Below are 27,540 nucleotides of genomic sequence, written 5' to 3'. Positions count from 1 at the left end.
ACTGCAGCTGACTTTATGAAGAGACTGGAATGCAGCTTCATATCAATGGATGCTGCACTTCAGAGTTTTGTTTGTAACTGACAGAGAAAGCACTGCACCAGCTGTTTGTCTGATAGCTTCAGAAATGTTTCATTGGTTTTTTTTTTTTTTCCCATTTAGATAAGTCTATTTTTTGATAACTAAAAGAAGATTGAATAAATGCAGTCACACACAAACATGTAGAAATTTACACATTCCTGTGCACATCAACGCACACATACCACTATACTATATCATCAAGTGTAATATGAGGTGATAAGAATGAAAAGCTTTCGTTTTCTTCAGATATCGAGTCTTGTTTCAAAACAACTGAAAACCCGTGTCAGGTAATGTGTCACTTCCATTGACACTGAGGAGTTCTGAGTGTGTGCAGTATAGATTATTTGATTTTCAACCGCATTACAGATAATCTGTGAGTAATGTCCAACTTTGCTGATCTTTCTTTCTCAAGCAGCCCACTGACTCGATGCACCTTGGGCTGCACACAACAGCTTGAATGCGTCTAATTGGTGTTTTTTGCTGAATTTGAAACAAGGCAGAGTCAAACAGTCATTCTTCATACCGTCAAACTGAATCACTGCAGAGTTGCTTATGGCGTGGAGATATACCTCATTAAAGAAGCATTGTTTGCTTCTTGAACAATGCTCCAGGTTGTGCACAATGCCCTACACTGTGTGTTTCGACTGCTTTCTTATCGAGCTGACTTGTATGATTGTCATACATGAGTTGGATCAAACAAGAGGCGAGAATGCATGTGCCGCCTGATGAGCAAGAGAGGCTTATATATCAGACAAAAGCTGTTATTGATTGGTTTTAAAGTTTGACTGATGACGGTCTAAGCTCCTGGAGCACACAGATATTTTTGCTTGCTGACACAAAGGTTTATATCTGCTGGGTGAAGCTGGCAGCCTGATATTTTTTCACAAGTTTTAGAATATGAAAAACGCCGAGAAGGTCACCTTTCAGATCGTCTCCCTCTGTGACGTCTCTGTTTAGATAGGTTTAAAAAAAAAAAAAAAAAAATTAAAATTGCTTTCACGGTGATCTTGGAACAGCCTCTTCAGGAGGTTTGAACTGCGGGCCAAAACCAACCGAGGGCCAGAAAGCTGCGTAACGATGATATAATGCTGCTGTCAGATGACAATGGTGAATTTTCCAAACCTCCATACCTGAACAAAAGCTACCTTTCTGTGGGTGAAAACCACATATTTCTGCAATTACAGTGATTTGAAGGAATGTGTTGCTCCTATCCTAGAATATTACAGGCAGCTGAATATTTTAAGTATCGGTTGCGAAGGGAAAAAGCCATTGTTACTATTGTAACAATAAATATTGAGTGTTACTGTACATTGACTGACAGGTTTAGAAATACCACTGTGTGTAAGCATTAGTCCAGGACTTACTTTCCTGTCATTTATCATTTATTTCAGAGGGCTGCACTGAATTTCCAGCCTGACAAGAAATGCTCTTTATAGAGGAAGCGCTGCCTGGAGTTTGTCATGTGTTAATATTTAGCCAAGAAGGCGTCCCCGGAGGCTTCAAAATAATGGGGATTGTTTAAGAAAACCTTTATGGAATCTGCTTCGATTGTTGTTTCATTCTTCCTATAAAACTTTTCAGACAGCACCCCACGGAACCAAAAAGAGAAACCGGAGTGCACTGTTTTATATCTATGTACTTTCTTAAAACACAAGGGCTTCATTGTTAAGGGGTGTCAGGGGAGCAAAGATGGGTTTCAGAAGATTTAGGAAAAGGATTTCAGTCAGTCACAAGGTTTGGATTCAGCATGAAGACAAACCCTGATTCTCTTGGGTGGTGAGAGAGAATAGAAGCTACAGTGGAGCTACTACAGAGCTCCACTGCCACCTACAGGCGATCGGGAATAAGAGAAGAATGGCAGGTCCAATCACTTCAAGAGTCAAGATTTTCATACCTGCAAACTGACTGTTCAGGCATATAGGGATAGTTGGGGGCTTTTTTTGAAATTGAGATAAAAACAGACAACACAGTTGTGACAAAAACACTCTACAAGAGTGATATCAAGAATATATGCAAAAAAAACATGTAACCAGACATGTCTGCTCCACTGTGTCCGAGGTCCGAGGATGCATGTGCCTGAGCAAAGGGTGGGCTGCATTGAGAGAGTCTCTTTTGGCAATGCTGGGTGTGTATGGAGTCCATGGATAGAAGCTTAGTCCCTATAAGATAATGTATAGTTGTTGCAAAGTAACAGAACTCATGACTTCAAGAACTGACTGACTGTTCAACACAGACTAAATGGCTTGTCGGCTTGAATAGCTCAAACAGCTACAGACTGAAATTCACATTCAACTCATGCTTCCTACCTTTGCATATTTCACAATTCCTGCTTTTCTTTTATTTCAAACTCTCCTTTCATTCAAGGTGTCTTCCTCTGTCCCCTCTGTGCTCGGTAGATCAGATAGTGTCCACCTGTGCATGCCATGTCTGCAGTGTTTTTGCCCTGTGTTTCTGCTTCTCTGCCCTCTGCTGCAGTAGCTCTGGATTTGGCTTCAGAGTTCGTGGTGGACTCTGCGTTTGTTGGAGATTCTTATTTTTTGGACTTCTGTATGGACAATAAAAGTTAGTTTCACACGCTACTCCAGCAATGCTTGGCTTTTTGGACCCTCCTACCACCATCTTTCTCCTCTAACTGTGACATTTGGAGAGGAGGTAATTGTTTTTGGTCCCAAAAGAGGACAGGTTAAAGGTCAGTCGTGATCCTGACTCCATGTCAATCAAGCCAGAAATTTGTTTGTAATTCAATTCAACAACCACAATAAGACAATAACAATCATCTATCATCTGAAAAACATTGCTAGAGTTAAAGGATTTCTAACCAAACAAGATTCAGAAATGTTTATCATGCATTTATTGACAATAAACTGGATTATTGTAACTGGTCTACAGGTTTCAGTAAAAAATGTGTCACAGATCTGAAGCTGAAGTCCCCACCAGGCTGGACAACTGAGGTTCTATCTCTGCACTGGCTGCCTGTGTGGTCCAACTTCAAAATCCTATTTGATGTTCATAAAGCTTTAAATTGTCTCTGGTCTAAATACATCTCCGTTTCACTAATAGAATATGAACCCTCCAGACCCCTGAGGTCCTCGAGAACAGGTTTATTCAAGCTTTCAGAATCAGAAAGAACAAGGTGAAGCAGCGTTAAAGTTCCTCCAATCCTCAACTGAGGAACACACTTCCTGAACACATGAGGGTCAGGGGCCCCTGACCGATGAGGACTGCTGACACTGTCATTTCTTTTAAATGACACTTTATGACATTATCATTTGCTCAGGATTTCCAAGAGACAATAGCTTATATTGATTCTAATGAAGCTTTTATTGATCTATTATCCATTCTTGACGTTTCTGTTCATTTCTTGTGTCACACTGTGAATTGTAGTATGTGAATCCTGCTACATAAACTCACTTGTAGTAAAAAAGAAAAATACAAATATAAATCAATGTCGTCTTGACTGATCTGTGTTCTTGTGTTATTCTAAAAATGATATATTTTGTTTCAAATTGTTGCAGATTGAGGTCACTTCTTCCTCCTGGCCAGCAGGCGGCGCTGTAACTCGTCATTTCCTGTCTTCTGAGATTTGACACATCAACATGGCGGCGCACAGGATAGCATGTTTCGGGCTAAATGCCCTTTATTCCTCGATTTGTGTCCAGAAGCAGGTAACCTTATCCTAATGTGATGCTTTGTAGTCTAAGAGTCTTTATTAACACCGCGCTACATTCATATAATTGTATAAATGAGGCAGTAACAGCGGCAGACTTAATGTCATAGTCTTAGCTGTCTGATGCGGCTAACGCTAGTGATCGGTCTGTGACACGACTCCAAAATAGAAGACGACTCACCGCTTTCCATTGTTCAGCTGCGACATTTCCAAGGAATTCTGTGTGGCGACTTCGCGTCGTACTGTTTTCAGTCATGATGTGATGTGCAGCACAGGCTTTGCAAGCGTTGCAACCTCGAGCACAAGAGGCTGTAAGGGTCAAATAAACTTACACGATGAATGTGATTATTTGAAAGCGGATACAGAGGTAACAAAACCTACTCGTCACGACACTTTGTCGAGCCACATTCACAGTAATCTGAGTAGATAATATATTAGCAAAGCTCGTAAATTTGGGCGAATTTTCGCAATTTAAGATCTGTCGATCGCGCTGCACATTTTCCCAATGGTGCACAATCCATCAATCGCTCAAAATTATACTTTCTCAATCTATAGATGTGCTTGTGCCTGTGCATTTTGTTAAAAGGTCATCTAACCCTGAGTAAGTAATAAACCTTATAGTTCAGGGGAACGCAATCTGTGGATCGTATCCATCATCCACAAACATCTGACACAAACTGTGTAAGCTTAGAAATCTGAGGCTCGACACCAGCTTTGCATGTTCTGTGTAATTTGATCCATTTCGACTGCAGACATGGTTTCTAATGCTATAAAAGTTGTAATAATCACTTTGAATGCTGGCTTTATTTAGTGTCTGGATAAGTGGATGGATTAGTAAATGCAGCGCAGACTGTGAGCTTTATGATCGAGTCTGTTTTCATCTACAGTTTCATTTTTTTTGTAAATCACATAAACTAGCCAATAGCCAGAATGAGCTCCTCAAAAGAGTCTTTTACATTTCAATTGACTCTGTAGAGCTGCCTTGATACTTCCTATAATAACTATTGTTTGGAGCAAATTACAAAATGCTGGCAGACATTAAATAGATTGTATTATTTTGTATCCACACATTTTTGCACCTTAATGTTTGTGGATATAATTTAACATACTCTCTCCATAATTTCTGATTGGTTTCTAATAGGTTTTTTTGTCGTTGGTTTATTTGTCTATATTTTTAATGCATTTATTAAAGCTGATTGTCCATTTCTTTTTTTTTGCTGCATTGGTGTGCTAAACAATCACACTAAAGCACAGAACAGTCACTGAATTTCCAGTCACTGCTGTACAGAGTCAAGGGTACTGAATGTTGCTGGAATCAAAGATTGCATGTAACTTTCTGGTCTGTGTGGCTCAGATCTCAGATTCTCCCATAGTCTGTGTGATACTCAGGTTTACTTCCAGCTGTTAGTGACTGCAAGAACACTGTGTGCAGGCCCTGAGGAGCTGCTGGGGAGCGGTGGAGCAGGTCAGAGGGTACTATGTCGACTGGAGGATGCTGAGGGACGTCAAGAGAAGACAGATGGCTTTTGACTACGCGGATGAGAGGTTACGGATCAACGCGCTGAGAAAGAACACCATCCTGCCCAAAGAGCTTCAGGTAGACTCCAGTGTGTTTACGAGTGACTCAACAATGGATGTTCTGCATAATTCTGCTGCATATGTTTGCCCTTGGGCTTTTATTTATTTATTTTTTGTCCGGATGTGTACATTTTGAAAAGAACTTGTCATCTGCACCATCTGTTGAATTCTCAATGAGTTATTTTATTAATATTTATGAGATACAGACTTTTAACGTTTTTATTGCCACTGTGCTGTTGCCCAACACCAGAAGAATTTTTTTCCAACAGGAACAGCGGAGTTGAAATGTTCTGCTTCATTAGTTTCATGTTAACTTTCAGTGGTTTTATAGCTCTTTAAAGTCCCTGCACTTTGCCTCACTAGTGGGAATTTGCGGATAATTAAAATGTCTCTTGTAAGAATGATATTTTCTATTTTGCATATCTAAGCAATGTGAAGTGTGGTTTTTTTTTTCACATGTTGTAAATACAGCAACCAGGTGGATTTGTCAGAAATAATAGATAAAACAGATATCCAATATCATTGTTAATCATATGAAGTACAAAAAGCATGAAACTTAAGACCTTTAGACCTTTTCTTAACCTAACTGGATTTATTCTAATTGATCATAAACGGCATGATGTTAATGAGGTGTGCATGTCCTCATTTGTAACGGGATAGTAATACAAGTGTTTAGAAGTTAAATAGGAGTGACCATTGACCAGAAGTAGATAAAATACAGAACACTTGGGGAAAAATTAATCAAAAAAATGTTTTAAGTAAGCAAAATCAAAGTTAATCTAATAAAAGATCAAATGTTGTAATTACTAAATAACAGGTAAAATTCTTGATCAAAATTAGGTAAAAGAGGTTAAAACTTTTAGCCAAATAAATAAATCTCGGTCGTGATGGAAATCGTTCATATTATACTAAATACTACGATACTAAATACCAGTTAGGAGTAAGAGTTCGAGTTCAGCTTGTTGTTCATGCCTTTGCAGGAAATAGCAGACAAGGAGATTGCAGCGCTGCCTCGGGACAGCTGCCCTGTCAGGATACGGAACAGGTGTGTGATGACATCCCGTCCTCGAGGGGTGAAGCGGCGATGGAGACTGAGCCGGATCGTCTTCCGACATCTCGCCGACCACAGTCAGATGTCTGGAATTCTGAGAGCGAGGTGGTGAATGAATGGACTGTTTCTGTAGTTTTATGAGCTGAAGGGATGGACATCAGCATTTCACACACCTCTAAAGGAAGATCGTTTCAGGCTTCCAGTTGCTGAAGCTCATTGTTTGTGTAAACTTGAGGAATAATGTTAATGTGACTCCTGAGAGGCAAAAATGCCTATTTATCTGTCTGATCTCACAAATAAATGAATAAATATCAGACATTATCAGTGTCATAACTTCATTGATACACAGACCAGGAATGTCTCATAGTGCTTTCATGTGTTCATGCTTTTTTTTTCTTTCTTTCACTTGTGGTTTAAAAAAAGTTGCCTCAAAGAAAATTGTTTAATGTTACTGGAAAATATTTTTTTCTAGCAAAACTATCAACACAAAAGCCCCATATTCTTTTTTTCTGTATTTTTTGTTTCACTGAATTCTTTGTTCTATAGTTACTTTAATGTTTTTTTCATGGAATAATCCATATGAAGAATCCTGATAGCACAGCACCCGCCATGAGGCTGCTATACCATAATGTGACATGAGACATCGGATGCTGAAAATCTAAATCAACTCCAGAAGCTGCATTTGTATAATTGCTTTTATTGAATTGGGCTCCAACAAAATAACTTGATCTGAACACAGCATCACACTCAATACAACATACAAAGCTCACAGTCAAATTCAGATTAAAAATGAGAAGTTGAACTTTTTCAAAGTTGCAAAAATACTAACCTTTGTTAAACTGTCATTAACAGCTCAAGGCTCAAAAATTCATCTGTCATGGTTATACTGTATTATCAGGTTTTCTTGACTAGTTTTTTTTTATTCATATTTTAAGCAACCAAATTTTAAATAGAAAAGTAACAAATACCAGTAAATGGTACATCTGAAAGACAAATGCAATAAAGATAAACAGTTTGCTGAAATGAAAAGGTTACATTATGAATTTAAATACGATGCAGAACTATATCCACTCAACAGACTTTTTAACCGCAGAAGGAGAAATATGTCACAGTGATTGAGAACTTTGAACTATGAAATAATTAGAGATGACAGTTCAGCTGTTAATATACAAGTTTATTACACAACAAAATCTGGAAACATGTTATCCATTATTTCTGAAAAAGACAAGCAAAAAAAAAACAAAAACATTTCAGTTCTTTGAAAAGCAGAAGAATTCTGTTCCCTATCACTCACTGGTGGTGTTTCAGCTGAACTGTGCAGGACTTGGAGGAAACATTACAAATCTGCAACTATCAGCCAAGTGCCTATTTCAAAAGAAGGCTGTAAGAATATTTTACAATGCTCTTAATGTCACATGTATTTAAATGTATGGATCTGGTGAAATTTAAAACAATCAGTCAAGTTCAGAAATATAAATAGATCAATTTGATATAAAAAAAAACTGCTCTGTTACAGAGTCAATGCGGTATAATTTGAGAAAAAGATAGTTCAACAACAAAAGACAAACATTTTTTCATTCATTTAAAAGAAGGTTTTATTTCAGCGTGTGGAGTTGATTTCTGTAAGTGCTTGACAGATGAGCCCTTGAGAAAACTTTTCTTAAAAATGCTCACAAAACAATCTATTGGCAGATATTTCAAATAGTTAAATCTGGTATTAGGAAATCCGTCTTTTATTTCGTATTGAATTAGTAATGATTTAAGGAAAGGTTGGGAATAATGAATGGAATATGATTATACATAGATTAAAGGATATTGGCAAATGATTTCAATTGGTAGAATAAAGCTAGATTTAACTTGAAAGCAAAGATTTCATTTCTGTCGACTTCTTTTCAAGTAATCTCTGTTCTCTTCAGTTAGTCGTTATAAAATGTGTTTTAATTTTTGGTTGCATTGCACTGACGACAAGTCATTCATTCAATAGTGAAATTACCTGCAGGAGACACCTTTAACCAGTAGGTGGGGGTGGCGTGTCTTCAGCGGGATTCGTCGACCTCGTGTCACGTTAAGAAAGAAGAAGCTGAGTGTCCGGCAGAGTCACACATCACTTGCGCGCTTTATGCTGAACAATACTCTTTAACGACATGGATTTAACCGAACAGGTAAACAGAGACATTTTTATAAGTTTATTTCATGCTTCAAATATACTCGGCTTGACAGAGGTTTTTTTTTTTTTGTTATTGTTGCTGTATTTAGGTGAAGATACTGAAAGCAATTGCTAACTTAGCTAACCATAACTAGCAAGGCACTGTGTGCGTCCAGTGCTGTCAGCTAGTTTTATTTCTGTTTCTGTTCAAAATGAAACCCAAACGGTTGCTTGTTGGCTTTAAAAAAAGACGTAATAACCTAAATGCAATGGGTAGTTGTCAGTATCTCAGTAGCCAACTTCGGCGATTGCGTTTAGCCTTGTATAGCATCTTCCAGAACCTTCTATGTACCGCAGTCAAGTTTTTGTATGTAGAAACGGTTCCAGTCTCCGAGGAAGACAGAAAGCTTTATAAGTCCTTGTTGTGTACGATGTATCGATGCTGCCAACACGTACTATGTCACTGATTGAGGACGGATGCATGTAGATCTGCAGATTTCCTTCTTATAGTCAGCTTTGTGTTCGCCTGTTGGTCTGCTAACTCACTTTCAGTGAGTTGAAACTGAAACACATGAGTCAGTCCAACAGTGATGTTCAGATTATTAGATTGACGAATGCAAATGAATTATTAAGAATCACTTAATATTTCATTTTCAGTGAAATTCTCAGATTTCCTACAATTAAACAGTTCAAAACATGATGTAATGTGAATTTATAAAAATTTAAGCTCAAAGATAAGATAAAATATTCCTTTTCTGTGCCACAATGGGGAAGTGTGCAGTGTTGTAACAGCAAGTGGAGCGTAGCATAAAATGTAAACAACACTGAATATATTAAAAACCTATTATATAAACATGACAAGGTATTATTGTTACATTACTTTTACAACTTTCCTGCTGGATAATGTTGTCCATGTATTTATTTGAAGCAGTGATCACCAGCTTTGAAACTGAGCGCTACTTCAAGGTTTTGCACTTGTAATTAGTGTTCTGTTAATGTTAACTTCACTTCCATTGCCTGTCTTTTTATATTGATTTTAAATTACTTCTTTAATCATTAGCATTCACACATTTACTCCAGAGGTGTTTGGATACGAGATCCCAGAGACAAACGAGAATGGAGGTTTTCTGCACCAGCTTGCTTTCACTTTCACTTTTCATTCAAATTTTTAAGTTTGGATAAATCTGTTTTGCAAATCAGCATTCACAGTGGGTCAAAAAAAAAAAAACATTTAGTCGGCCACCGATTGTAGAAGTTCTCCCTCTTAAAATGGTGACAGTTTGTCATTTGCATCACAGTTAAACTTCAACTGTGGACTGGTGTGTCTTATGATGAAAAATACAAACCTCTGTCATCATTTCAGGTGTGAGAACTTGAACAATCGGTGGCTGACAGAATACTTTATTGCCCCACTTAAGTATTTTGCAGTTGGATTTATATGAGAATTACTTGAAGATCATTTTAAACTGTCCATCTTTCCCTGTTTAACTGTTTCTTTGCTCTGATGAAAGTGTGTTTTGGTTCCCTAGATATTCACCTCCAATTTAGCTTTTCTGGCCAGTACTGTAATGAATATACTTGAAAATATGGCTACAGGATTTGTAAATGCAGTATCCTCTTGAAGCATGTTTAAATCAGGAATGCATATTTCTTCATGTCTAATTTTTCTTCAACTCAGATCAGCCAGTTGGAGGCAGACTTGCAGGAGCTGGGCTCCATCCTGGAGAAGGCAGAGAGGAAAAGAGTGCAGGAAGTGTTAAAACAAGAGCAGAAGAAGGTGGAAAAGGAGCTTGCAACCAAAAGACAACAGAAAGAGCTCCAGGCCAAGAGAGAGGCGGATCCATCTGCAGCCTCTAAAGCAGCATACACAGTCAAAATTACCAGCTACGGTAAGATGGTATTCTGTCCCTAGTGAATAAACACTTCTGCATAATTTGTTGATGTGTTTTTGGATTTAGATTAGGATTACAGATATTTTTTTTTTTTTTTTTGCTGTTTCTACCCCCGAGTTAACAAAAACACGGATTGTCAGGAACAAACGGATACTTGTTGAATATCCTGTTAAAATGAAAAAAAAAAGATGTACATACAATACACCTGCATTGAGAAAGATCAAAAGTGTATTGAGTGTGGTTACATGGTGTTTTTAATTCGGAATTGGTTTATTCTGAACCAAGCAAATCATGAGCTTCATGTTTACTTAGGGAAAAAAATGAAAGATTAAATCCTCTCTAACGCTGGGGGCTGCAAAGCGTTCTGATTGGCCAGGGGTGGCCGTGACGTACTTAAGTCTCCCGGAAGTAAATAAACCCGGTGTCGGCGGTTTTTCCTCCTCTTTGTTCTCGATTAACTTTGATTCTATAACGTTGAAAATGTCTACATTGTTATGTGCCCGTTCATTCGGTCCATATCCATTTCTTCTGAGGCTTCTGTTAAATAAATCGTCTCTGTACAAGTTGAACCGCAGGCCGCCATCTTGGAATATTGTATCATCACGATGGACAAGCATGCGCAGAAAGGCTGAAGTAAAGTCGCCTAATTTAGGTATACTTGTAAATTAGGTGACAAACTGGCCAAGTTATCTGGATTTAAATTTAATTACGAACAAAGTTTTCAGGCATTTACATGGCCATTTTAGAGTGGAATTAAGCTTTATTTGGATTTAAACAGGAATAAAAGTCTGATGTATATGCACTGATTGAACGACTTAAGGCAATTATTTTCTTTTTGTTCGTTCCAGGACTTGTCCCAGTAATAAATTACTGCCTCACTCCTGTTCTATACAGCGCAGTCTTCACTCAGACTTTATATGTAGTCTTAAATTTTAGTGTGCCTGTATGCTGCCTGAATCATAACTATGTGTCTGCTGTTTAGGGGGGAAAAAACAAAAATACATGGTTGAAGGGGTTGAAAATTCAGAGAATTACTCCAAATTATTCCTCAGTAATGAATGACCCTCATCGTGGAGTGTCAGTATGTCTATTGAATGCTACGTTACTTTCCTCACACATATACTGTATTGACTTTACTCTGCAGTTGATCTTCTTCATTCCCACAGACGACACGGTGTTTTCACGCCGTTTCGTCCAAATTTTGCAAAGCTTGCATGTCACGCACTTAGTTTGTGAAACTACTTTCACACTACAGAAGTTTCCTTGATAAACACCGCCTCTGCTTCTTTCCGTTCAACTCACTTTTTCCCCTAAAACCAAAACATGTGACACTAGTACTTTTTCTTTTACCACACATACAGCCACTGTTACTTTTTTTTTTTTTTTTTTTGCACCATGTACATTTGCACTTTCTGCAATTTCTTGTTATATGTGCCATGTGTGAAAACTACCTCTGGTATCAAAAATACAGGAATTCAACATTTTAAAAAAGAAGGTATTTGGTTCTGTCATCAGCAAAACTCTGCCGGTGACATAAATTTCTCTGCCACATGTCGATCACATAAAACAAGTCTGATAAAATTTGTTATCGATACTTTAAACAAGCTTTTTTTTTGTGATCTGTTATTGCAGCCCTCATTCAGTCTTGTTGATATCACAATAAATTTGCAATACCTCATACTGCTGCAATGTAATGTTGTGGTGTGCTACGCATTCTGAGATTTCTTCTCCCTTTCTCTCTTTCATACAGCGTGGGACCAGTCTGAGAAATTTGTCAAAATTTACCTCGCCCTGAAAAACGTGCACAAAATCCCAGCAGAAAATGTGGAAGTCAACTTTACGGAAAAGTAAGATTTTAATACTTATATAATCTTCACTGTATTTACTCCTCATGTGCTACCACATGTAATGTGCCCATGGTGTCTGTTGCAGGTCGTTTTCTGTGCTCATTAAGGACCTGGATGGAAAAAACCATCAGATGACGGTTCTCAACCTCTTGTATCCGATCGATGAGAAGGAGAGCTACAGAAAGGTGAATGCAATTCATACATGCTTAACTTTACGAGGACAGTTAGGTTTGTTCTTCATCTATTACCTTTGCTTCCGCGACTGCTTCCTGTACTTTAAAATCAGGGCTGTACATTTTAAATAATGAGTGTTCATGAGTTTTCAGCCACATTCTGGATAGAACAGACTTGGTAGCTGCATTTTTGAGCACATCTTCACAAACCACCAACTTTTAATTTTAATTCTCATGCGCTGCAAACAAGATGGCAACTTGAAGTACTACTGACACATCTGCTGTCGTGAGTAGCAGCAACTATCAAGCACCATTGTAAGGTGATAATTGCCATGGAAATGGTCGATTAACTCCGTCACACACACTGTTTCCATTTCATGCCACAAACTGCATGGCGAAGCGACTCCACCATCAGTGCAACACAAAACAAAGCCGTTATCACATTTGTTAATGAACCCTTAATGATTTTCACTGCGTAAATGTTTTAACCTCACAACAGTGATGAACATATTAGTCGATTCGAGGTAAGGTCCAACTGTGCCAGACGATAAACACATCAGCTTTCCTCTTCCCTCCCCCAGTTTAGCCAACAATAAACAATTTACATGCATCAGTTCGATCGCGAGCTTGGAGCAACAGTCGTTGCTGGAAGCTGGTGTGTTGGAACATCTCTTCTCTAAAATACTTCACTTGTTCCATATATCTCTGAAACATGTGACTGGCTGTTGTCTTGCTCTTCTTGCAGCAAACTAAAATTTTGACAGCTCTAAAATAATGTTCTCACCCAGTGTGAGGAATCAATATCTGTTGTGAAAGTTGACCTCTGAGCGGTCTTTTTCTTGGACTTGCTCCAAAGCCACAACATCGGCTGCGCGTGTGATGCGTAGAATCGAGAAGGGAGGCATAAAAGGTGAACTGTGAAGTATTGATTTGTTTCTGAGATGCAGGCGCATCTGAGAATGATGATTTATTTTGGCCTCACATGTACAGCAGCACACATGTCCTCTGCTCCTCGCATCTGCACTTCGGGTCTGAAGAGGTCTTTGTATTTTTGGATAAAGGATGTCTTGAGTCATTCTCGCTCAGCAGAGATTTACTCAGGCTGTGAGTCATCCTGGGATTGATTATTTGTCAGGCTGAAATAAGCAAACCTCACCAGTACTAATAAAGTGTTTCACTTGTAATTTACTGTGTTCATCTTAAATCAGGGTCTGAATGTTGATTCATTGTTCACGGTTCGGTCCTCTTTCACAGAGTAACAGTTGTAAATTTTGTACACGCCTTCTCATTCAATGACTTTCTTTTTTATTTGGTAAAATACTGAAGACATCAAAGTCAGTTTGTCAGTTTGCTTCATGAGGTCGGCTCCTGAAATGGTTTTCCAGTAGTCTTCAAGTAGTTCCCAGAAGTGCTGAGCGCTCGTTGGCTGCTTTGCCTTCACCCTGCAGTCCTACTCGTCCCAAACCATCTCGGTGTGGGAAATGTCAGGAGATTGTGGGGAGTCAGGTCATCTGAGGCAATACTCCATCACTCTTTCTTGGTCAGATAGTCCTGACATCGCCTGGAGGTGTGTTTGAGTTCGCTTTCTTGTTGAAAAATGAATGATTGTCATTCAGAACACAAACCAGATGCGATTCCGTATCGCTGCAGGATTCTGTGGTCGCCACACTGGTTGACGGTGCCTTGAATATAGAATAAATCAGCACAACCCCTGAATACCTTCACACCTCTTCATCCTCCTCCGGGCTTCACACATGCAGAAATCAGCCACTCACCTTTTCTGCGTCTCAGAAAGCTGAGATGTTCCTGCTATTATGTGGATGAAAACAGTAGAAAAATAGGCCAATTGGCTGTATTGATCTTTATACTAATGCATTCTCTGCACAACACATCTGATTATCTGAAACACCTCAATAAGTCAAGAAATCCCACAAAGTAATTCCTGACAAGACTGCAGTTCACCTTACAAACAGCGCTTGTTTTTTTACTGTGTGAGGAAATCAAAGTATCTCCATACAACAAGGCCCTAAACGGACCTTGGATTTTGTATAATCTCTGACCGAAACAGAAACCACTATCATCCTCTGTGGACCCGTGACTCTTACCTTTCAGTGCCAAATGAGAAACGTGACCCTTATTTTTAATATGCATCCCGTCCTGCTGTGTCACCTTCCCCTGCAGGGCCAGGTTGTTGAGACTCTGACCTTCAGCCTGTGCTTGGCTTACCGGTATGGGTGAATTAAAAAGAAGCAGCTTTGAAATAAAATCAATGCAGAAATGATTGGGTTTTTTTTTTTTGTTTGTTTTTTTAAATTGCAAATAATCAGTTTAGAGAGGATGGAAAGTGAAGAGATCAGAGGGACTGCTGAGGCTGAGCTGTGGAGATGAAGTGAGGCGGAGGGGTAATTGTTTTGTTTGGCTGTGAAAGATACAGATCCCCGACCTGCTGCAGCAGATAAGGTAATATTTGTCTTCTGAAAGCCTTCAAACTATCTTTCCTCCCCTGACAGATAAAAACTGACATGGTCTTGATCATGTGCAAGAAGCAGACGTCAAAGAAGTGGGAGTGCCTTACAGCGGTGGAGAAGCAGGCTAAAGAGAAAGAGTAAGACAAACGGGGTTTTAACTGAAGTTGTGTGGATTTTGACATTTTCAACGTGCCTGCATGTTTTAAAGAATTACTTCACAATAGAAAAGATTGCTCACTCAATGTGTTACAACATACCAGAGTCCTATTCCCTTCGCTTCTCAACAGAAAACCCACCATGGATGACAACGCAGACCCCAGCGATGGCCTGATGAACATGCTGAAGAAGATCTACGCCGAGGGAGACGACGAGATGAAGAGAACCATCAACAAAGCCTGGTCCGAGTCCCAGGACAAGAAACTGAAAGGAGATAACATGATGGACTTCTGATCCCTGCAGCAGGACCAAATAGGATCCGAGTCCATTGAGACATTAAATATTCCAACTGACATATGAAATAAAGAAAACTATATGCAGGAACATTTCCAGCTCTGAATGAGCATCTGAAATTTTATTCTTTGGCCATAATGCGTCGAGATGAGAGGAAAACGCTTGTAGAGATATGAGGGCTTCTGCCAGCAGGTGGCAGCCTCGACACATATTTCTCTCAATGCTGATGTTGGATTCCAACTCTGAGGAAAGAGGTCTGTTTTCCTGAACATATTCAGCTTGATGTGTGAATTCCATTCGTTTATGTCTTACTTTTCAGCTACGTCATGTTGAAAGGGTTAAAGAGTCAACATGCACTTGTCTCTGCAGCTCGTCATTCATTTGTTTCAGGCAGACTTCATGGTTTCGGTCGGACTTCAATGTAGTTGGTGAATATAATGTTCTTGTCTTCAGTGCAGCTAAACTGAGCTGTTAAAAGTTTTCAGATGTAAGTTTTCCAAGTCTGGCTCACATTCCTGCAGCAGCCTTTCATTTTGAATCATTCCATAAGTACAATAAATAATCGCAGCGATGCCAGTAGAACTAATGTTACTGCATGCGTCTGTGTTAAGGACTTTGCTCAAGTGTAATGTCCTGATACTCTTCGTTGTAATTCCTCATCTGTCATTTCTGTGCACGTGAAGGATCTTCCGCTATACTCTCTGTACGGCAGCGTTATTCTCTTTGTTCGTCCAACATTTTTTGCAAACGAATGTCAGTGTCGACCTGCTGTTGTCACCCTGATCATGCCGATGCTCGCCATCAGGTTGTTCATGCACTTCCAATAAATGTGTTGAATTTATTCCTGTCAGTCTTTTATTGCTTTGTTCTCAGCCTCACGATGCAAACGAAAGTTAAAGCACAACAGACTTTAACACTCTCTAAACATATTTCAGGTTTGCTGTTGAGTCCTGGTTGTTTCACTGTATTTGTCTTGTGATGGACTGATGACTTGTCCAGCGTTTAGCCTGCTTTAATCCATAATCAGCTGTCTGAAGTGCTCGATGACCCTTACTTGGCGTGTTATTTAAGATCAATAGATAAACTAATCAGAAGACAGTGCCGCTGAAACTTTACTCTGGTTTCATAGAGTAATAATCTTGGCAGTCGTTCAGGTGTTCTGCATGCGTCACATAGTATCATGCAGTTGCAACACCAGAAATCTGAAAATCTGTTAGTTCAAGAATTAAAATTCTGCAGAGCCTGAGCTTTAAAGCTGTGCGTTTTGGCCACCAGGTGGCAGCTGAGTTCAGAACTTTACATTTCTCCAGAGACTGAACTCACAAGGGGGATTTTAGTCTCAATTATTGAGCTGTCGAAATTCAAGTCTGGTATATTGAGAAGTTTTCACATCTTTTAACTAATGTTATTCTGCTTAATTTAAAATAATATTTGTCTTTTACATGCAGATTTGTCTTCGAACAACAAAAAGGGAGCATTTTCAATTTTAAATTGGCCTTAGAAGATGAATTAATTGTTTCCAATGCTTGGATCTAATTGATATACATGTGATTTATATATAAATATGACTCTAATCTCAGGTTTGGGACATAAACTAAACAAATGTGAGGTAAATCAGCTGTACATCATGAGATGTCTTTCTTTTTTTTTTTTTCTGAGCTGTATTTTAATATTTGATTGATCCCCTGCTGGACTTTCTCCACCAGTGCGCCACCCTCCCTCCGCCCCCGCGCCCGTGACGTCTCGCGCGCGTATAAAGCGCCGGAGCGCTGAGTCCAGACGAGTCAGATGGATAGAGGCGCGCGTGCAAGACGCATCGACACGCTCCAGACCGCTTACTGAACAGGAAAAAAAAAATTAACGCGAAAAGGGGATTTAAACAGGAGGCGTCTCGCAGTGCCACTGTGTCGAATGGATACCGGCTGCTTCTCCGCCGCGCAGCGTCTCTCGTGCCACACCATGAATGCGGATTTATTTAAGCCCGTTCCGGAGCGCGGAGCCCAGCCATCCTCTGCCTCTGCGAAAAACAGCAGGAATAAACCCGACCAGACCAAATCAGAGCTGGCTCAGGTGGTGACGGACTCCAAGACGGGAAAATCCTACAGCAAAGGGAAGCTTTTAGGAAAGGTACCAAAGATTGATCTTTATTTTTCCTCCTTTTTAACACGCGGCTCGTGTCTCATCGGCTCCGTAGAATTTGAATTATTCGTTGTTATAGGCGGATGTCAGTGGGTGATTGTGGCTGGAATGTGATTGTGAAGCAGCTCCCAGGTGTGTGTGTGTGTGTGATGTGGGAATTAGAGAATGACCTCGTGGTGGGTTTCGCCTGTCTCCTCCTGCTCAATGAATCAGGCGCAAGGTGTGCCCGCTGCCCAGCGCCGGTGCGCACACATGGCTGGCACTGGCAGCAACGCAGATTAGGGGAAAAAAAAAAATCCTCAACACCCCTCGTGTTTATTGACCTTTCTTAACCATTCGTGAACCCAAATATCTGATAGCGTCTTCCCCCTCCGTCTGTGACACAGTGTGTGGTGTATGAATGAAACCACTGTATCAACATGTTGCTCGTCATTGATACGCTGCATCGGGCTGTCAGCCAAGTCTTTCTTCCTCTCTCTCTCTTTCCGTCTCTCTCTCTGCTGCCTGCCGCAGTCAGAGCTGGAAACGTCTCCAGTCAGTTTCACGGTTAATGAATGCAGCAGCTCGGCTCTGCCTCAGCATGTGTGATCTTTGATTGCAATAAACGCATCAAGGGGCCCAATATCGGCGTCACTGCGACGTGCAGATTAGAGGATGCATCTAGAGCGATTTTACCTTTTTAATGTTTAATATACCCTCCACAGCAGGCTTTCAGTATTGGCTAAATTATGCATGAATCATTTTAATTGCCAAGTCTCGAGCTATTGATCCCCAGGTCAAAGATTTTGCTCCCGATGCAGGTTATTTATGGACATTGCAGGTTTTTAACCTGCTGCTTTGCTTAACTGCCTTTCTGTTTTGTGTCTCCCTCACAAGGGTGGCTTTGCTCGGTGTTATGAGATGACAGACCTGTCCAACAACAAAATGTATGCTGTGAAGGTGATTCCTCAGAGCAGGGTGTCCAAACCACACCAGAGGGACAAGGTGCGCAGTCTTACCCCCTTTGTGTCTTTGTCTGTAGCCTTAATATCCAGCCTTTTATTAAATGGCTGAATTCTCAAGGCACAAATTGATCGGTTGTTCATATGTTGACAGATAACAAATGAGATCGAGCTGCACAAAACCCTGTCGCACAAACATGTGGTGAAATTCTCCCATCATTTTGAAGATCAAGAGAACATCTACATATTCCTGGAGCTCTGCAGTCGGAAGGTAAGGCATCAGAATTTTCTGGAAGGCGTTCGTTCATGTGCTGTGTCGTAATGCTCCACAGGGGCACTGTACCCGATTCCCCTCGGCTTAAATTGTAAACAAATCAACCCTGAGAGGTATTGTTTCAACAGAGCACAGCCCTTTAATCGTATTTATTTTCCCGTGGTGGATGACTTCAACAGTGATGGCTAAACAGGCTCAGGGTTAACGTGTCCTGGTTTTCTGGCCGAGTCACTGTTGATCTGGGGTGCTCACCTGCATGACAACATGATGCTGCGGGTGTGTGGTACAGTCCCTGGTGATGGATGCGGGGCTGACGGCCCACTCACTGGTCTCTCTCTCTGCAGTCCCTGGCACACATCTGGAAGGCGAGACACACGCTGACGGAGCCAGAAGTGCGGTATTACCTCAAACAGATCATATCTGGCCTCAAGTACCTCCACAGCAGAGGCATCCTGCACAGAGATCTCAAGCTAGGTATGTTGGAGAATGACTGAAATGTGGCGTTGGTATTCACTCGCACGTACGCAGGCATCCCAGGAATCCGTAGTCACTCTGGCCGTGCACATTTCATGTGGGGACTGCTGACTTGATGAATGCTTTTGTCTTTCAGGCAACTTCTTTGTCAATGAGAACATGGAGCTGCGGGTGGGAGATTTTGGTCTCGCTGTCAAGCTGGAGACGGTCGAGCAGAGAAAAAAGTTAGTATTTTATCTTTTGTGTGTGTGCTGTTACGTAAAAAACTATCTCAATGTAGTGACGCATACTGAAAGGTGACTCGGCTTTTATCCATAGTTACCTTAAGCCATTCTCTCATGGGAAAATCTTGACTATCCGCATACCAGACATCTTTGTTTAGCTTGTCTCTCAAAACTAACGCTCCAGTTTTGTTAACCCAAAACCCATGACGTCACTCACAAAGCACATCTTCACCTCGCTCTCAGGAAGTACCTAACTCAACCGGTTTCCCAGTGACAGTTGAGCTCGGCACTCTGAATAGTTTCAATACCGGTTTGACGTTTTCCTGTGGAACGCCAGTAAGAGCGAGGCTGAAAGGGAAACGTTCTAACTGCCGCACCGGGTGGCACGAGATCAGAAATGTACAATATTTTAACAGTCTTTCAATGGAGCCGTCGGGCTTGAGGTTGAACCACGTTCGGCCACAAGGCTGACTCGACTGTTGCCGTTTCACTTTTACTCCAATTGTTTTTAAAATGATCACTAGGTGCTTTCCATGTGGCTACCTCAACAGCCTGCCTTTGTTTCTTTGACCCAACCACAACAGTAAAACATATTAAATGCAAATGAGTTTAAGGATTTGAGGGGAAAAAGTGGTATTTAATTGCCATTTCTATGCTTTTTTTCATTTTCATGGTTAATCCCACCTCAAACTTTGAAAACCATTAAAATGCAGAAAATGTGAAAGTTTTGTTTTTGTTCCCCTCAGGACAATTTGTGGGACCCCCAACTACCTGGCGCCTGAGGTGCTCAACAGACAGGGCCACGGTACGGAGTCGGACGTGTGGTCCCTCGGATGTGTCATGTGAGTTTTCCTCTCATCTTTTTGTGTCGATTATAAACCCAGAATGCTCGTCCGGGCTGTAATCTGCCTATTGCCCAAAATCAGCTGAGATGTAGTCCCTTCTTGATTTAATATGATCATGAGGAATGTACTAAAATTCTTTTCTACAATTTATTCTCTCCTGCCACAGGTACACGCTGATGTGCGGTAACCCTCCCTTTGAGACGCTGGACTTGAAGGAGACCTACAAGTGTATCAAGGAAGTGCGATACAACCTCCCCTCCACCCTGTCCCCGGCTGCACAGAAGCTCATCTCAGGCATCCTACAGAAAAACCCCAGCGACAGACTGACACTAGATCAGATCCTCAACCACGAGTTCTTCACCAAAGTACGTCTGCTCTCACACACTGGAAATATCTCTTTATGTTGATTACAGAAGTTTTAATGTTTGATATCCTTCTCTCTCTTCTTCTCATTTAGGGTTTCACCCCCGACAAACTTCCCCCCAGCAGCTGTGTGATGGTGCCAGAGCTCCACCCGCCCAGTCCTGCCAAGAAGTTCTTCACTAAAATGGCAAAGAGCCTCTTTGGCAAGAAGAAAGCGAAAGGTAAGCAGCAGCAGCCGTCGGGTGACAAGCAGTCTTTATAAGATTAGGTCTTTTGCTTTGTGCGTTACGCATTCATTCCTTTCCAGATGCATTCATGAAAGTGCCTGTCTACCTGTTGGTCTTTGTTTCGTGAGAACTTGCCTTTGAAAATATGTGGAACTGTTCAGTTTGTCTCCAAGCGTTTCCAGTAACTAGTAGAAGTAGTCAAACAACCCCAAGGTTAAACCTTTGGTTTATTTGGTCCTTTGTGTGTTTGCAGTGGAGAAGATACCGTGTGAAGAAAAAGACGACAAAGACATTTCCAAGCTGGTTTCAGGCATCGTTAAATGTTCCATCAACCGGCAGATCAGCTACAAAACTGTGGGACCGAGCGATGTACGTCTTTCTTTTTCTTTTTAGTTTGCTTTAACACTATATTGTTTTGGGTTGAATTGTTTTGGGTTGAATTGAGGAAAAACTACCAGTAGATATTTATAGGTCACAAACCTTCTTATGACTGCAAAGTGAGCTTAAAGATTTTCCACATTGCTAAATTTGAATTTTTAAATAATAAAAATCAACCCAGAAATTGTGCTCCAGTGGGATTACTGTGAATACATTTCCTTTTAATTATGCGGCGGGGTTAGGGGGTTTTTCCTCTGCTGTGTTGCAACTGGCAGCCTTTTGTACCAACTGTATTCCATGTTGGATTATGCTATTAATTGCACCATCGTCTTGAGAAATTTGCTTCCTAACAATTGAGAAGCCTTTTCCCGAACTCGCGTTTAAGCCGTCCATTCCCAGAGTATCTCAAACATAAGAAAATCTGTATGAAAAGATTGCAGTGGTTATCCCATGAGAAGTGTTTAATTGTTTTTCTATTGCTCGCTGTCGTGATGCAGTCCTTTTAAGATTGTGATCAACAGCCATTGCTGAGTGGAAATGCCACAGCAGCAGGATGCTCGGCCAGCCAATCTTTAATCACGGTGGTCTAGTTTCTATTTTTAGAGACCAATACCAGCTCTGCTGCCGTTTTTTAGAGGGGATGTTTGGTTTTTCCTGCTTTTAATTAGCCGGATTCTGATCAACGTCGCTGCAGTCATAAAACCTGTTCAGTTTATTTCATAGTACATTAATGTCAGACCTTTTAATTTGGATGATTCCAACCAAGGGTGCTTTTTCTAATGTCAAACTGCATGTGGAATTTTAAGTTTACTTGCAAAGCACTGGAAAAATTTATTCACTATATAGTTTTACCTTTTTGCATTTAAACGATGCCGACAGAGCACAGTAACACTGGTAAACTGGGCCTCAAGCATTGGTGGAACAGCTTTTTTGGAATGAATGATGGATCGTGTCTCACGTCGTGTTTCAGGTGCCTTTGCCGTCCTCCCAGCTCGTCAGCTCCGTGCCTCTGGAGCAGACGCCTGCAGAGGAGGAGTCCAGAAAGTCCATCTCCCGCTCCTTCAAGGGCACAATGGCCAGCAGCACTGAACGTAAGCTTGGGCCACTTTGAGAATTTCTTTTGTTTTTAAGTTCATTCTGGCCCCTATTTAACATTCTCAATCTCCCCTCTAGCATGTGATGACGTCCTGACTCCTTCAGCTGTCGCTGAGGCTGCTATGAAAGTTCTCAACAACTGCCTGGCCACCATGCCTACAGGTGAGGGGAAACGGATTACTACCGTCTTTTTTTTTTTTTTAGTTGGTGTAAGTATTGTGATGTACCTTTAAAAGAAAACAATCTTGGCAAATATTTCACAATTTCTGTTTGAAAGGCATTTAACTGGATACATTTTCACAGCACTTATGTAAAAGCGTAGTTCACACAGGGATGAAAGACGCTTGTTTTTGTAACTGTCTCGCACACAATGTTTGCCTTCAATCATGTTTTGGAAAATCTCTTTTCCCAACCGAGGGAGCAAATGTACAAACTTTCCCCGTCTCAAGATGTGGCATTCCACATTAATCATGTTTTCGATTTAACAAGAAGTCTGACGGGGGGGGGAAATGCAGATGTTACAAAACGTGGTCACCGAGGGTTAAGCCTGTCCTTGAAAGCACCATAAATAGCAATAATTGCTGCTGCCCTCCACCTGAACCGCTTAACTTTGTTGCACAAGTTCACAAATAATTTAGAATTAATCAAGCTTTAAGCAGCCCGAACCTCTTCCTGCCTCAGCCATTTCTTCAAATCCTCTGAATAAATAATAAATCTGCCGACTCACGCACTCCTGAACGGTTTTAAAGCTCCTAGTGTTCCGAGCACTTTTATAAAATGTTGCTATACTGATATAGTTTTGTGTACTTCTGACAATAGATTATGTAAAAGTCAAAATGGTGCTGCACGTTGTTAAATTATAATTTCCTCTCCCTCTCTGCAGCCACTAGAAACCCACCCTGTTTGTCCAGGCCGCAGTCCTTCCTGTGGGTGACGAAATGGGTCGATTACTCCAACAAATACGGTTTTGGCTACCAGCTCTCAAACCAAAGCATTGGCGTTCTGTTCAACGAGGGAACACATCTCAGTCTCTGTGACCAACGCAAGTAAGTACTGCTTGTCCTACAATGTTTCACCGGAGGTGCCACACAAAGATTTACATTGTGCGTAGGCACTCTCGGTTGCATAACAGCTCAGCTCTGCCAAGTAGATGGACTATATGTGTTCCAAGTACACTTAAGAGCATTTCCTCAAACTGTTTGAAACTGTGATTATATCTTTCAAAAGTGGTCCCACGTTTTAATAACCCTTATTTTCTCTTTTTTCCTTCCAAAACAGGACCGTTCACTACTGCTTGACCAACAACAAACACTTCTCTTTCCCTGCCAACTCGCTACCTAAGCAGCTTCACAGCCAGAAACAAATTGTGGAGCTGATGGCCAACTACATGGAGCAGAACCTAATGGAGGTAGGACTTATCTGCAATAACCCAGATGACAGGCTCTGGTTTTTATAGTTGATCAGCATAAAAGTGTTTTCAAGGACATTTTATTGTCTGAATGCTAATGAGTTTCTCTGCTCTCCAGGGTGGAGATCTGCACTGTGAGGAGCAGGTCTCAGGTTCTCCTCCATTGCTCCTCCAGTGGGTGAAGACTGACCATGCACTCGTCATGCTCTTCAACAATGGCACTCTACAGGTCTGAGCAACCCAGATTTCTGTAATTTTAATCTGTGATGTCAATAGCTTAATAAGATGTTGAATGACTGAAGACTTTATCTCACATCCTGTTTTATTTTCGACCTCTTCCAGGTTAACTTCTACACCGACCACACCAAGATCATCCTGTGCAAGTCCTCGGACGACTCCTACCTGCTCACCTACATCAGCCGGGAGCGCGTTTCGTACACGTACCTCCTCAGCATGCTGAACGAGATGGGCTGCACGACTGAGCTGCGAAACCGGCTAAGATACGTGGTCCAGCTGCTCCAACACCACACTGATGCCTGAGAGCACTGCTCAGTGCCTCCCAGGAAGCAACTTGACTGGTTAACACCTCGTCGTACGCAGCCCGACTGGCTGAGGATAATTTTTCCGAGGAGAGTCCCGAGAGGAGCCGACATCTGCCGGTTTGATGGATGGGAGGCTGCTCTACATCTCTGCGCAATATTCTTGTCTGGACTGGTGCCTAGGCCGCCGATTATCAAATTGACCGACCTTGATCAACGTCAGGCAGTTGTGAAAGTTGCCCCGATGCAGCGTCTGCCTCAAGGGTTTGTGCCTGTCAGCTTTATGCCTCAATGGTATCCACCTGGTGCGTACTGATACCTAAAAATAAGAGACTCACACCCGGCCTGGAACGACGGATCTCTCACAGGCAGATGCCTACATGAACACCCAGTTACCTTTTGCTCACTCACTCTATACCACTGCTTCTTCTTAGCTGGACGTTTCAATGCCTCCAACCCTGCAGCTTTCAGCCTCCCCTGATCGCCGATCACCCAGGCACAGTTTTCTCAAAGGTGTCTAAACACTAAAATTGTCCGGTTAGCCTGTCCTTGTGGCTGAAATGCCGGTGAAGTATTTCAGGTTCAAGACCTGTGGGCTCGCAGTCTGACTTAGATTTTTGTTGTCAGCAGTGATGCTTTGGGAAGAAGTCTGGTTTGATGGGAAGGAGTCCCTCCTACCCTCAGTTGGTTTCTGGCATCTTGGGACCATTTTACACATTCATCTTTTCTTTTCATTTTTTTATGAACCAGCTATAGGATCACACTATGATCTTGACCTCACATGCACAAATAACATTCCTGGCCTTATTTGATGGTGGTGATGCTGAAGTTTCAAGAGTTGTTTGCTCTGCTCCAACATCACTTTCATTTATGTATTTTATTTTTTTTTTTCCCCCTAATTAGACAATGTTTCACATACGTGGTACACAGCATACTACAGGGCTACGGGAGCAACACAAATTGCACTTTTGTTTTCGAAAGTCATCAGGAAAACCCAAATCATTTTTTACCATCACATGTTGCATTTTTAATAAGTTTTTAACTAGATATTAAAAGGCGTTTTCTTCATCCGTTTTTTAAAGTGATTGAGTTTTAAATTCACAAAACTGTAGGTGAATGTGTCCACAAGTGCTGCGAGCAGAACTGTCAGCGAGAGGGCAGGGAGGGGGGGATAAAAGTGCCTTTTTGAGGGATGTCTGTATAGTGCAATAACAGCCTTTTGTGAATGTCTAGCTGGCTACAAACAAGACTTAAGATGGGTTTTACAGGTGGGATTTACTTTTGGACTTGGAGCCGAGCTCAAAAGTAAATCCAACAGCACTACACTCTCACTACCTGGTATAAGCTTTTAGAACAAACTGTTTATCATAAGTATATATAGCCCAATAATCTAGAGTATGGAGAGAAAAAAATCATTGTACTCTGTCGTACTGTACTGTAATCCTGATTGGTTTACATTGCTTTTCTCAATCCAGAGTTGTATCCTGAAAACTGTGACCCAGAATGCAAGTATTATGTATATGTCTTTCTTCTCTTTCAAGAAACCCAGCATTATGAAAGCCATCTGCCAATTCAGAAGAGTCTTTATTTTTGGCACGTAATGTCCTGTTTATTTATTTTTATTTATACATTGTTCTTTTTTTTTTTTTATTTATTGTGCAAATGTTTCGGTCTTGACACAAGGAAATGTTCAATTCCGCTCACTTTTTTTGTATGTAACATGTCTTTGGGGGGGAGGATGGGACAAAAATAAAGTTTATTCGAAATTAAATGATCCGTTTTCATTGGATTTGTCTTGTCTCGAGTTAAACACCTGGTACAGAGGGACGGGTGCAGACAGCAGCTGAGTTTCCTCCTCTGCTTCCACAGCAAAAGAAGCAATGCTGTAAAATACCTTGCACGCCTTTGAAAATGAAGTCGTCGATGAACTGGTCCTGATGGTTTGTACCGGAAATGCATTGTGGGGTTGGCGGTAGTTGGGTATTTATCTGGAAAGTGGCCAGTTCACATGAGCTGAATCTAATTTGAAGGCAGCTGGACTCCATTTCCAGTTTCTCACCAACAGACCGAACAAAACCATTATAATCTTAATTTGATGCTCATGCATTAAGGAGTTGGGGTTATGTTGGAACTCCTGAAACATCAAGACTGGATCTCTTCTCTTGCCTTGTCCAAATGTCATTGTGGGGGTCAGTTGGAGACTTTTCAAGTGTTTGTTCACAGCCTATAACCTCCACATCTTCATATTTAAGCTTGTCTCCCTGACACGTTAAGTGTTATAAGAACTGTTTGTTTTACTGTAGAAAGGGAGGCTTGCCGGGAAGCCTTCCCCACTCTGTTTACACCAGAAATCACCCCGAGTAGAATTTATCTCCTCAACACAGTCGGAGTGAGAGGAAAAACATGAAGAAAGGCCCGACTCACAAAGGGACTCTTTGTACGCCTGCCGGAGTTTTCTTAGTGTTTATGATCTGTATTTTTCTCTTAGTGTGAATTTCTGACTGCTTTATTACGAGCCTTGTTGAGTGGGTGATGGTTTAACTGCAGCGGGAAATGTCAAATGCGAAGATGCTCTTCAAGATAAAGATGAACAACACTGTCGTTTTATCTGCATGAGTACAGGTCCACTCGACCCTGCAAAAGGAAAATGGTGAAAGGTCACAGTGATGTACATTAACAGACGAAAAGCCTCCTTTTGTAGAATCAACCCCGCAAAAAGAAGCTCAGCCCATTCCTGCAGCTGTGCAGCCCATCTCATATTGATTGATCCTCACAATGCCGCTGCTGTGTGACGTCCTTCATACCTATCCAGGGCTCGCTCTCAGCGCGGCCGGTCCTGCAGGAACGCAACGTTTCCTTCTCTGAAGAATGTAAATTACAAAGAGGAAACAGTAATCTCGGCAGTCATTGTGACACGTTTCAGAAAAGAAGGCAGGAGTGTGTATCTTGTCAAAAAGGAGCATCTGCACGTGAGCAGAAAGAGAAACACTCCTGACGTCACAGTTTATCTAAAAATCTGCTACGTATAACTTCCTCAGACAACAGCAGGTCTAACATTTGTACTTTCCATAAATTATTTTCTGTTCTTGCCCATGAGCAAACTCTCTTTGCTTTAATCTGCATTTAACTTAAAAGATACAATATAAAGTCATGTGATCTAGAAACATTTCTGAATGTCTGTGTGCATTAGAGATAGCTATTCTCAGTTACCATGTATAAAACTCATACCATTTCCATTTAGGAAACAATCTGATAATTTTTTTATGCGTTTTTTTAATAATGG

At 41.0% G+C, this 27,540-nt stretch overlaps 3 protein-coding genes across 3 annotated transcripts; all 3 read left to right on the top strand.

The window, feature by feature from the left end:
* The first annotated feature begins 3,654 nt into the window (after positions 1-3,654).
* Positions 3,655-6,690, top strand: mrps14 (mitochondrial ribosomal protein S14). Its single transcript, XM_030115186.1, has 3 exons — positions 3,655-3,743; positions 5,178-5,342; positions 6,304-6,690. The coding sequence occupies exons 1-3, from the start codon at positions 3,675-3,677 to the stop codon at positions 6,484-6,486; spliced, it is 417 nt and encodes a 138-aa protein (XP_029971046.1). The 5' UTR covers positions 3,655-3,674; the 3' UTR covers positions 6,487-6,690.
* A 1,747-nt stretch (positions 6,691-8,437) lies between these two features.
* cacybp (calcyclin binding protein) lies at positions 8,438-16,191 on the top strand. The gene is made up of 6 exons (XM_030115869.1): positions 8,438-8,536; positions 10,199-10,409; positions 12,163-12,259; positions 12,345-12,444; positions 14,943-15,037; positions 15,188-16,191. Exons 1-6 carry the CDS (start codon positions 8,519-8,521, stop codon positions 15,348-15,350), a joined length of 684 nt encoding a protein of 227 aa, XP_029971729.1. The 5' UTR covers positions 8,438-8,518; the 3' UTR covers positions 15,351-16,191.
* A 944-nt stretch (positions 16,192-17,135) lies between these two features.
* plk3 (polo-like kinase 3 (Drosophila)) lies at positions 17,136-26,025 on the top strand. The gene is made up of 15 exons (XM_030114947.1): positions 17,136-17,477; positions 18,366-18,473; positions 18,585-18,701; positions 19,049-19,178; positions 19,315-19,402; positions 20,149-20,244; positions 20,414-20,612; positions 20,705-20,831; positions 21,091-21,206; positions 22,186-22,306; positions 22,389-22,472; positions 23,194-23,356; positions 23,589-23,718; positions 23,837-23,947; positions 24,061-26,025. Exons 1-15 carry the CDS (start codon positions 17,262-17,264, stop codon positions 24,256-24,258), a joined length of 2,004 nt encoding a protein of 667 aa, XP_029970807.1. The 5' UTR covers positions 17,136-17,261; the 3' UTR covers positions 24,259-26,025.
* The last annotated feature ends 1,515 nt before the right edge of the window (positions 26,026-27,540 follow it).

This window comes from Salarias fasciatus, chromosome 18, assembly GCF_902148845.1.
Source record: "Salarias fasciatus chromosome 18, fSalaFa1.1, whole genome shotgun sequence".
Taxonomy (NCBI): Eukaryota; Metazoa; Chordata; class Actinopteri; order Blenniiformes; family Blenniidae; genus Salarias; species Salarias fasciatus.
This window is presented reverse-complemented; position numbering and strand designations above follow the sequence as displayed.